Source organism: Anas platyrhynchos, chromosome 1 (genome assembly GCF_047663525.1).
Source record: "Anas platyrhynchos isolate ZD024472 breed Pekin duck chromosome 1, IASCAAS_PekinDuck_T2T, whole genome shotgun sequence".
In the NCBI taxonomy this organism is placed as follows: Eukaryota; Metazoa; Chordata; class Aves; order Anseriformes; family Anatidae; genus Anas; species Anas platyrhynchos.
Window position 1 is genome coordinate 205,397,966 of NC_092587.1, and position 10,920 is coordinate 205,408,885.

The 10,920-nt window shown below is 51.3% G+C and overlaps 1 protein-coding gene and 3 non-coding genes across 4 annotated transcripts; all 4 read right to left on the bottom strand.

Moving 5' to 3' along the window:
• Positions 1 to 168: 168 nt before the first annotated feature.
• Positions 169 to 5,079, bottom strand: RPS3 (ribosomal protein S3). The gene is made up of 7 exons (XM_027466167.3): positions 4,931 to 5,079; positions 4,416 to 4,546; positions 4,017 to 4,110; positions 3,014 to 3,108; positions 2,139 to 2,326; positions 812 to 1,008; positions 169 to 237 (listed from the first exon to the last, which is right to left on the bottom strand). Exons 1-6 carry the CDS (start codon positions 4,958 to 4,960, stop codon positions 815 to 817), a joined length of 732 nt encoding a protein of 243 aa, XP_027321968.1. The 5' UTR covers positions 4,961 to 5,079; the 3' UTR covers positions 169 to 237; positions 812 to 814.
• LOC113842468 (small nucleolar RNA SNORD15) lies at positions 448 to 578 on the bottom strand. Its single transcript, XR_003495003.1, has one exon. It is a non-coding gene; the product is annotated as a small nucleolar RNA SNORD15 (small nucleolar RNA).
• LOC113842467 (small nucleolar RNA SNORD15) lies at positions 1,360 to 1,508 on the bottom strand. The gene has a single exon (XR_003495002.1). It is a non-coding gene; the product is annotated as a small nucleolar RNA SNORD15 (small nucleolar RNA).
• On the bottom strand, positions 2,521 to 2,670 carry LOC113842466 (small nucleolar RNA SNORD15). Its single transcript, XR_003495001.1, has one exon. It is a non-coding gene; the product is annotated as a small nucleolar RNA SNORD15 (small nucleolar RNA).
• Positions 5,080 to 10,920: the final 5,841 nt, after the last annotated feature.

Below are 10,920 nucleotides of genomic sequence, written 5' to 3' on the forward strand. Positions count from 1 at the left end.
CTCCATCTCTATCTAGAAACCAGATAGATTTTTTTGTCCCCTCTCTGTTTAGATCACTCCAGAAGGTAACACAGGCTAGAAAAAACGCGAAGGAATTCCTTCCACACCAGAGATGGGAGTGGGGCTCTCTCTGAATGCACCTTGCAAAAGAAGCACCCCCACAAACGCTGTCTTTTGTGATTTTATTAAGAGATGTTTTCAGGACAGCCAAGCTTCTGCTTGCAGATGCTGCAAAACCTGTAAGAAAAAAAAAAAAGAACAAGATACTGAGTGAGATGGTAGCAGAGCATTTTCCATTTCCATTCTCCTACCCAAAATACTTATTTAGAGACAGGAGTTCAAACCTGGATCATTTTCTTATGGAATCTGCCTACAAATCATGTTCATGGGGTCAGCTGCGTGCTGGTAGGTGGGCTAAGGGGTGTGAAAACACCTCAAGCACGGAGCCCTTCTCAGACAAATGCCTCTAGGTCACTCAAATCCCAGCCCGAGGTCCCAGACCTCATGCTGTAGAACACAGCACGAGGCAGGGCACTCAGACGTTCCCTTTCAGACTCGTCATCGTATCCTCACTGAAGGGCAAGCCCCGGTGCTTCGCAGCGTGCCACTAAACCACCTCAGTTTTGGGGACAGCCACCCCAAAACAGCCACCCCAGCTGATAATTGCCCCCAGAATAGGGTGAAGCTGTCTGAAGGAGGAGAACAGCTCCCTCCTGGTTTGCTTCTCCACGTTTTAGCTACCTCCTGGTGCCACAAAACCTCTCCCACAGTACCCTCACCCCGCTAAGTCCCGCTGCTCGCAGGCTCTTACCCCTCAGGCAGTGGGAACTGGCTGAGGCATGGCCGGCTGTTCTGGCTTGCCACCTTTCTGCTCTGAAATGGGAGTGGTGGGCAAGATCTCTTCTTTGGGTTCCACGATGCTGACGTGATCTGGCAGAGGCTTTTTGGGGCCAATCTTTCCGCTTGGGTCCCAAGGCAACATAATCTTTACTTTGATTCCCAATACACCTGCAAAAGAAGGGGAAAGACCATTCAACACAAGGTACCAAGTGCACAGTCAGCAGTGAAAAGCCTGAAGGCTACCAAATAACCTCCCTGCATCAAAAAATGTTCCCTATCAAGACACAGATGGCAGCTAATTAAGACAAAAGGGGTAGAGCTTCATAATTTAGTTACTGTAGATCTAAATCAGAGTATTTTTTTTATGAATTTTGCTAACCGCAGCTCAGGATGAGTACAACAGAACCATGCTGCATCCTCACATCATGCTAAGCCTGATGTGAAACACTTTTTCCTTGGGGTAACAGCTCAGTTTCCTAGCCAACTGCCTTGTTTGTTGTTTTTTTTTGTTTTTCTATCCCTTCTCAGACAAATGCCTCGAAATCATCCAATGTGTAGGACGTCCTGCCCAACGTGGCCTTGGCACAGCACCACAGAACGTGGCACCGAGCAGGCTGCGCTGATGCGAGGACGTCACCGTCTGACTCGTCATCGGATCGTCACCGAAGGGAAGGCAGAGAGGGACTTCGTGCTGCCATTCCTACATGGGATGCTCTGCAATTAAGTAACCCGAAGCCAATTAAGATGCAGAAGTCACTTTTACCCAGGGGAAGGACCGGGGTGAGCAGGCTCGGCTGGTTTAGCTGGGAAGACCTGAAACAGCACAGCTATGGGGGAAAAAACTGTCAGTGGGTGGTGTTGGATTTTCTATGGGGCTTGTAAGCACCCATGTTCTGCCCGACTTCCCCCGGGAGCCAGAATCCAACTGCAAACAGTCTTTGAACAGTCAGGAAGTGCTTCTCCATTTTTAAGGTGTTTTGCTACCAGCCTCAGAAGCCATAAGACACAAATCAGTGTCTGGAAAATCACATAATCAGCTGGAAATGTTCAATCCCCACTAGCAGCAAAGGCAGAAGACTCTGAGAGACCACAGCAAGTCCTGTTGTCTGCTGAAAGACTCTTCTCCATCTCCCATCAGTTACAATTCCCAGGGGCAGCACAACAGAAACATTCTGCAAGATCAGAGGGGCATGAGAGCTGAGGAAAACCTTCCACCTGCAGGCACAGAACGCCTGCAGCTGGGATCTCCTGGCTCCAAAACACTTGGAAACAAAAAAACAGCAGGGAGAGCCACTCACCCTGCCGGAGAAGGACGTGACGCACGGCTGTGTCGACGTAGTAATTCACGGGGTCCCCGCTGTGGATCATCAAACCATCCACGAATTTCATGGACTTGGCACGCTGACCTCTGAGTTTGCCCGAGACGACCACCTCGCAGCCCTTGGCGCCGCTCTCCATGATGAAGCGGAGGACACCGTAGCAAGCTCTGAAGGCAGAAAGCAGAACAAATTTTGAGTCAGTTGAGGGCACCTCAGCCAAATCTGCACTCCCTGGTGCCATTTTACACCAGCTTCAGTCCCAGGCCTCGGGAAGTTGTGAGGACAGTGACAAGCGGACTTTCTGAGCAGCTCCGTAGCTGAAGGTGGACAATTCTTCACGGCAGGAGCCAGCCCCTGTGTCCCTTTCTCAGACAAATGCCTCAAAATCATTCAATGAGGATGGGATGCTCCTGCTGAAGAGCCACCCGCAGCACCACAGGACGTGATACCGCAGGGGCACCACTCTGCAGGAGCCACCCGCTTCTGACTCGTCATCTTATCATCACCGAAGGGATCTGAGGAGCAGGGCCGCTGTCACCTCAACCACAGTTCAGCCAGAAGGCTTCAAGTTGTGATTTGAACCATTTATTCAGAAATAAACACAAGCTTTATCCACACCAGTCACCCAACTTTTAATCTGATCTGCTGTGGGCTTCAACATTTACTTTTGAAATACAATTACTACAAGAAGTAACAGTGTACTACACAAAAAGCTGCGCACAGCAGGAATTAAAACTCCAAACTGCCCTCTCCATGTACAGCATCACCGGGTTAAACTTTCAAGCTGAAGGTGGTGAGGGGTTCTTTCGAAATTGTGCCTGAAGCCTGCACTGCCTCGCAGTTGCTGTACTCACCGACGCACCGCTAAGCCTCCCAGAAGCTTGTACCGCAGGGACTCTGCCTGAGCGATCGCGCACAGACCTCTTGTGGCCACCTTCTCGGCATAGAGCTGCAAAAAAAAAACAACAAAGTGGTCAGTAAACTCAGCAGTGGCTTTATTTCCAGGTGGTTTTCAGTTAAAATAAAGCAGGAGCTTCCTACTGCTCAACATCCCATCCCCATTAGAACACGTCTGCTGATACTTCAGGAAGAGACACTCAAAAATCACACGGACAATATTCACGGAGCCAGCAACTCCTGATGCGCTCCGTGAAGGTCGCTGTCATTAAGTTTAAGCATCTGATGAAGATCAGCAGCAGCCTTCACTGTATAATGTGATCCAGCAGCACTGGCTGGGCAGGAATAAATGCGAGCAGCACCCCAAAACACAAAATAGCACCCCCCAGCCTCCCCCAGAACTTTTTAGAGGAAAGTACGAGCGAGGACACCAGATTTCAACCATTTAAAAGACATCAGGAAATTACTGTCGTGTCACTTGACTATCTAATTCATTACAGTTCTCACACAATCTCAGAGCTCATTCTGTAACAAAGCACTAAGTGCAGAAGCGTTATGAATTTATTAATTAGGAATGGTAACATACTAATAAAAATTTCTCTGCTAGACTCGTTTCTCACCTCAATGTTGGTACAGCAACATCCTCTACAAAACAACCACAGAAATGGTTTGGGTTGGAAGGGACCTTAAAGACCACCTAGTTCCAAACCCTACTATGGGTTTTTAGAGAAATGTACTTCTCAGATATTGGGAAAGCAGCGAAAAACAGCCCAACTGACAGCTCTCAAAGTACCATTAAAAGCCAACCACCTCCTCTTTCAGGGCAACAGCATTTTGTGAGAAGAGGTAAAACGCACCCCAAGATAATCTCCCAGCAAACTTTCAGCTGAAACCACCCGAACAGAGCACGCAGCTAAGTGAACAGCCCACTTACTACTGGTTTAACTGAGGCAGTTTTACCTCAACGCTTCCCTCAGGAAAGCCAAACCTCTTCTGCACGACAGCTGTCAGCTCCCGGATGCGGCGCCCCTTCTCACCCAGGACATTCTGGGTCCTGGAATTAAAAAAAACAACACACAGTAGAGTATAACTGAGAAAGTAAAAAGACAAAACAGTGAAGTATTAACTGAGAAAGTGTCCCCATGTCAGAGCCTGCAACTATCCCAGAGAGCTTCCAGAGAGCATCTAACCCTGTCCAGCCTTGACTAGCAGAGGCTGTAATGCTGCTGTATCACTGAATATCACTTCAGGATTTCTTTCCCAAGCGTCTTTCCCTAATGATATTATCGTTTAAAGGTTCAGCAGCACCTCTTACAGCCTGGCACAGCCTCCAAGACCCGACAGCAGCGTCTCGGTTACCTGGTGGCGAGTATGATGATCTCGGTCCTGGTTGGAGTGACCCGGACTTCTACTCCCGAGTAGCCATCTTCAGCCAGTTCGCGAGTCAGGAACTCGTTCAGCTCAGCTTTGAAGATGCCATCAGCGACAAACTACAAAGCAACGAGGCCAAGTCAACCTCTGGGTCAAGCACTCAGCCTCAAGCCAGGGTTTTCTGCTTAAACCTAGGCCAAATTCACCCCCGAGCCGGCCCGCAGCCTGGCAGCTCCTCTCCTCACGCAGAAATAAGGAGAAAAATAAAACCTTCCGCCTTGAAAACCCCAGGCCCGGCTCCCCTCCCTCCTCTCAGCACCCCGCCAGCCTCCCGCCGCCATCTTCCCCACGGGGCCTCCGCGCCTCATCCGCCTCCATCCGCCGCCATCCTCCCCCACCCGCCGCCATCCCCCGCCGCCGACGAAAGCCGAGACCTCCCTCATCGCGGCCCCGCCGATATGGAGGCGCCCCGAGGCCTCGGCGACGCGGGAGGCCGCCCTCACCTTGCGCTTCTTGGAGATCTGCACCGCCATCTTGCGCCGCGCCGCCCGGCGGAAAGGAGGGAACGGGCCCTCCTGGGCGGGCTATATCGCCTTCCGCCGCTTCCTATTGGTCAGCTGAGGTCACGTGGGGGGGCTACCCGGGGGAGAGGGATGATGGGAAATGTAGTTTTTTCCCGGCGCCGCCATGTTGGCGGGGCTTAACCCGCCCTCTTTCAAGGCGTTTTTCCGCTTTCCAAGCGGCTGCGAGCGCCCTCAGTCGGTGTTAAGATGGCTGGAAAGCCGATGTGAAAGGGCCCGAGCGCTGACAGGATAATTCACCTCGATATGCAGCTTTCAGGGTGGTTACAGACGCCGTCCCCTCATGGCTGCCGTCCCCGTCGCCATGAGGGGAGCGGCGCTGAGGGGTGGGGGCGCCAGCCCCGCTCTGACCGCGTTTTGTTTCATTTTTTATTTTTCACCTTTCTTCCTGTTTTTAGTCAGTCACAAGTGAAGGAAACGCCCCTGAGGAAAACCATGTGAAAAGCGCGCATGAGCTCTCTGTTATTTGCAGGGAAACATCAGGAGTCTTGACATCTCAAGAGTGCCAAACTCTTATCCCTTACTTTAAGTAAAATTTAACAATAGCTGTTAATTATTTACAGTTACCTATAAGTTATGGTCAACTGTAAACTTCGAGCTACTGTAGGTCTTGGCTGCTGTGTTTGTGCAGCGTCTCGAGGGAGGGCTGTGGTCCCTCTACCTCACTCAAGGCAAATTAAATAAATATGACAAATGGAGTTGCAGGACAGGTCTTTTGAGGTGTTTTTTTACCTCTTTTGACATATCGTCACTTCTTTTGTCCTCTTTTGACATGTCACCACCCCTGCAGTCTGGGCACTGGGTTACGGGAATACCAACAGGACGGGATTTCTTGCTTAAAACTTCCACGGTGGCCAAAGATGGAGAAATCGGTCATTTTGTCAAAAATGTTACAGTTTTAGGGGGTTACAGGCTTTTGGATGTGCAGTGTAAACGAGAAAACATAATAATGGGGAGAACTAATAAATGAAAATATCCACAAACGCGGGTAAATACGGACTGCTTGGGAGGAATGAGAAAATGAAAGTCCTGCCTTGCAAACCTCCAAGAACGGAGCCAGAAGATTTGAGGATAATGGTGAAAAAGGGGATAATAGTGGAAAAAAAGGTTGAAATAAGCTGTTGGGCTTTCTGTAAGGCTTCTTTTGGATAGCTTCACTAGAGGTTTGACAAAAAGTGAGCAGCCACAGGTGAGGGCAGGGGCACTGCACGGCTCTGGTTGTACAGAAAGGGCCTTGTGTGGATACTACAGGGCTTCTGTGCCAAAAATATATATCAAGAAAGGATGAAAAAATGAGATATCATCATTTCGTGGCTCCGTAAATAAGTCTGTGGTCCACCTGTCTGTGGTCCACCTGCGTTGTGCCAGCTGGATCTCCATCTCGGAGGGGTAGAGGCGAGGGGTGTTGAGAGGCCTGGGAGCACCTCTGTGTGCAGTAAAGATAAAAAATAAATAAATAAATAAATAAATGGTTAAAATCCAGCAAAACCCACAGACTTCACGATCACAGTCCTCCCACAGCAAGCAGATGAAGGCAGTGGGAGGTGGGTGCTTGCTGCGAGCAGATTTGTTGTGTTTTCAGGTTTCCCTGGGCTTTTGGCTACGGACAGAAATGCTGAGCTGGGTTTCTTCTGAGCCAGCATGAGGAGAGAGTCTTTGGGAAGGAGAGTGGTGACAGGATGAGGGGTAATGGCTTTAAATTAAAATAAAATGATCTGTCCTGCAGCCACCTCCTGCACTGCCCCTGTTTCCAGCCTGCTCAGAAGCACCCATGGGGACCAGAGGAAAAAAAAAAAAAAAAAAAAAAAAAAAAAAAAAAAAAAAAAAGGAAGGGAAAAAAAAAAAAAGAAGAAAAAAAAAAAGAAGAAGAAGAAAAAAAGCCTGGTTTGCCACTAGATGTCAGTGGAGACAGTTTCCAGGGTGGGGAAAGCTTCGTGTGTTGTGCTCAATGAGGAGTTCCTCTTGCCCAAAATTCAGAGCCAAACTCCATCCATCTCCTCCTGATTTCCCCCTCTAGGGACTGAGGCTGGAGCCAGGTCAAACAGGGATCGAACTGGGAGCACTGGGAGCCCAGGGCTTGGACTGGGCTGGTATAACATGGCCAGAAATACCTGCTTAGGCGTGCTGTCAACTCCTGCTGCTCCTTTGCATCTGCATCCCTGTAGACAGACAGAGCCAGCTCATGGTTTAGAGGAGGTAAGAAAAGAAGAGGAATTTAGAGGAGGTGAGAAAAGAAGTGAAATTTAGAGGAGGTGAGAATCACCTTACGAGAGACTTCAGCCACTAGGTTGGGACGTGCTTCCAGCATCCCTTATCCAGCGGGATGGATCACGGAGCTGACCAGAGGTACGAGAGGGAGAAGTCCCCTCTCTGAAGAAGTCATTCCTTTTTTTTTCCACCCCATGCAGAGGCACTACTGCATTTTCCCTGGCAGAAAAACGTTTTATATGACCTCTTCTCCTGCCCCCCTCACCCTGCCTTGCCCCTTCCTCCCTCCTCCCGGACCCATCCTTTGTAGGGCGGCCAGGAGCCGAGGACATCTCTGTGCAGGCGTCTGAGCCTAAATCCCTAATAACCTGGCTCTCAAATCAGTTTTTAGGACCCTCCTAACCTAAACCAAACCCACTGCTTGCAGGTTTCCACCTTGGGACCACCTTCCTTCAGGAAATATCTGCCCGAGGTCTTCCTTTTAGGCCGGGTTTGCCGAGCCGATGCATTTCTGCACCCCATAAAGAGAAGGGGAAGGCACGGTGTGAGCCAAAAGCCTGGCCCTGACGTGCGTCGCCTTTTCCATGCCCTATTAAGGAGAAACTATGTGTTGTGTCAGCATTTCGGGGGCAGCATGGCCCAGAGGAGAGCTCTGGGGGGGGGGTGTCAGGCAGCGAGGGAATGTCCCCTCTCCCCCCAGACGTGGCCTGGCTGAGCCAGCGGGGCTCCGAGCCCTGGTTGGGAAGGTTTCAGTCCCACAAATAGCAGCGTGGGATTCCTCTTTTGGCTCCCTCCGGCCCCAGACACAGCCAGGAGGTTGCTTTGCTCGGCTGAGGAGCCAGCACTGCCCCAAAAACCCATGTTTTTAGGTTTTTAGTTTTTTTTTTTTAGGGTTTTTGGGGTGCAGAGGGAGCAGGGAAAGAGCTGGCCGCCCTTGAGGGCATTTCCCTGCTGCTGCTCAGAGCTCAGGGGATTCACACCCCCCTCGGATGTCACATCGGTGGCACCAGCATCCCCGACGGGGCCCCTTTTGGGGAGCTGGGGGTGAGCAGCAGGTCTCCTCGCGGCGGGGAAGCCATCCCGGAGCAGGTTGGGGATTTGGGAGCTGTCCTGCCTCCCCCCCTTGCTCCTTTCATCGCCCAGACAGCGACATGGTTTATGGCAGCCCCGGGCCATTGAGCGGGCTCAATGAAGCCGCTCGTCCCCTGCTTTGGCTCCCCAGGAACCTGGCTCCCGTTCAGAGCAGCCAGGAGGGGCTGGCAGCGGCCTCGCAGCGAAGGGGCCGGGGTAAACGGTGACTTTTCCCAGCTCGTAGGCACGTGGGATTTTTGGGGGGAGGCCCCGGTGGCAAAAGGCAGCATTGGGGGAGAACGTCCTGCTAGGAAAAGCCCACGATTCCTCCTCCTGCTGCTGCTTTCCCATGATAAAATCATGTCCCCATCACAGGGAGATGCTGCAGGAGCAGGAGGAAATCTGATTGCTGCTCCCGGAGCGAGCCCTCACCTTCCCGAGAGGAAAAAGGAGCCAGCCCAAGGTCAGTGCTGCGTTAAACCTGCCTCCCACTGCCTTTTTTACACATCCTGGAGGGCTGGAAGAGAAAAACCATCCCACTCACCCGCCCTACAGCCAGCAATTTCATCGGGCACACCGCAGGGCTAATGAATTTTCCCCCCAGAAAAGGTGGAAAAGTGGAAAACAAAACCCGGGACAGGGATGGACAAAAGGAGTTGGGGTTCTGCTCCCCGGCAGAAGGAGTGCTAAGGCACAGGGGGAAAAAACACAGCCCGAAAACCTCTACCTGCCTGCTCTCCTCATCTCCTGCAGCATTTTAGCTCTCTCTGCGAGGCAGTGAGGTGATTTGCAGCAGGCACGCAGCCACCTCCCAGGGGACAGCACTGAAACCCGTTCTGCTGCAGGGTGATGAAGATTTAGGGTTGTTTCCACGAGGCTGGGGGTTTGGAGGCTGTAGGATTTACTTTGCTTGGGGAAGGAGAGAGGAGGGGTGTGCGTCCCAGCCCTAATAACCCCTGCAAGAGGACAACCCGCGGGCGCTAATGGGGCAAAAACGCTCCCCGAGCTCCAGCCGCCAGCTGTGTCTCGGGGCCTGAGCCTGTTCTGAGCAAATTCACCCCATTTTCAGGCTGCCGGCTCGCTGAGAACCCCCTCCACCAGCAAGAACCAGCGCCAGAACAGCCGGGAGTCCACGCACAAGGTGATTTTCTAGGACATTAACCAGAGCCCTCGGAAGCCAGCTCGCAAGGGACCCATGAGGAGCACACAGACACCTGACCGGAACGCAAAAGCGGAGCCAAAGATGCAACACCTTTTATATTTTTCCTTATCTTTCAGAAATAGCTCTAAATAGCGAGCTCAAAGCAGCGGTAGCAGTTGCGAGGGGCTATTTGCTTTTGAAAATGAGCAGTTTCGGCAAAAATATCAGATGATTGCCGTCCAGGAAGGGCTTATTTTGGGGATCGCAGCTACTCATGGCGCTAAATAAACCATTCGGGCTGCGATGCGACACACCTGCTTGGCAGGGTCTAATAAATAAATGAAGCGTGTTTACTAAGCCGGCCTTTCTGGAGGAATAACACCTCCTCGCATCCTTGATTTATCTCCAGCCAGGACGATTCAGGGAGAGCAGGAGCTGCAAAGCCAACGGCAAGCAAAAGCCAACCAGCACGAGCTGTTCCCAAAACGAGGGCTGGGTTAAAGGAGATCATAGCAGCCATGATCCCCTCTTTGTCCCTCCTCTGCCCTTGCTGCTCCTTTTTGAGGAGCTGCACTCATTTCTGTCACCTCTTTTTGGAGGAAAATGATGGGTTTGTGCTCACTCCACAGCAATGGAAACGAAGGAAGGGTGCACGAACAGGTAAAGGCACGCTGCGATCGCTCACACCTCGCTCCTCAGAAACCAGGATATTCATATCCACATGACATTAATATTAAAAAAAAACCTCATAACCATGCTTTTAAATCATCAGCCTCTCATATCTCCTCGTGCAAGCAGATTTCATTAATTAACCTGAGGTTGTGGCTGTTTTCGGTCCCCGCCTGACAGCCTCGCACCCAAACGTGGTGCTTGCGGTGCCCTCCCGCTGTCCGGCAGGAAGGAGGCCCCACTCCTGGAGAAATTAATTAATCAGTGCAGTAATTTGCCTCTGTGACACGGAGGTGAAGCTGGATTTGGCCCAGTCTGCAGGATTCAGCCGGGCAAAACAGCTGCGCTACGGGGTTTGGAAAAGCTGCCGCTGTCAGCACTCCCTGCGCAACTGATCCTGGAAATTCATTTGTCTTTTAACAAACAACGGGAAAAAGGAGAAGCAATTACAGCAGCAGCACACCTCACAGCAATTGTTCTTGGATTTGCATTGTAAAAGAAAAACCTAAACCAAACCCAGGAGCCAAATCTCAGCCCCGAGCATCCAGAGCATCCAACCCAGGAGAGGACAGAGCTTCCTCCACTCCTGGGTTAGGACAGCACCCACAGCCCAGCATGTTTTTTGCCCCAAATGATGCATTTCGGTGCCGGGAGGAGTGGGAGAACCCACTTGTTGTCACGCTGCTCTGACAGCTCCACTCCTCAAAAGCCATTTCCAACCCAATTCCAGTGCACAAAGCAGGCAGGCTCCTCAGGAGTGTCAGAACATCGTTTTTTGGGGACATTTCTCCTGGCACACTCTGCAGCCTCCATCCTCGATCCT

Coding starts and splice junctions, on each gene's coding strand:
- RPS3 (XM_027466167.3), bottom strand. CDS start 4,960: ATGGCGGTGCAGATCTCCAAGAAGCGCAAG. Junction 3,109..4,016: donor TTCCTGAGGGAAGCGTTGAG/GTAAAACTGCCT, acceptor TTTTTTTTGCAG/CTCTATGCCGAGAAGGTGGC. Junction 1,009..2,138: donor TCACGTCCTTCTCCGGCAGG/GTGAGTGGCTCT, acceptor CTTCTTTTGCAG/GTGTATTGGGAATCAAAGTA.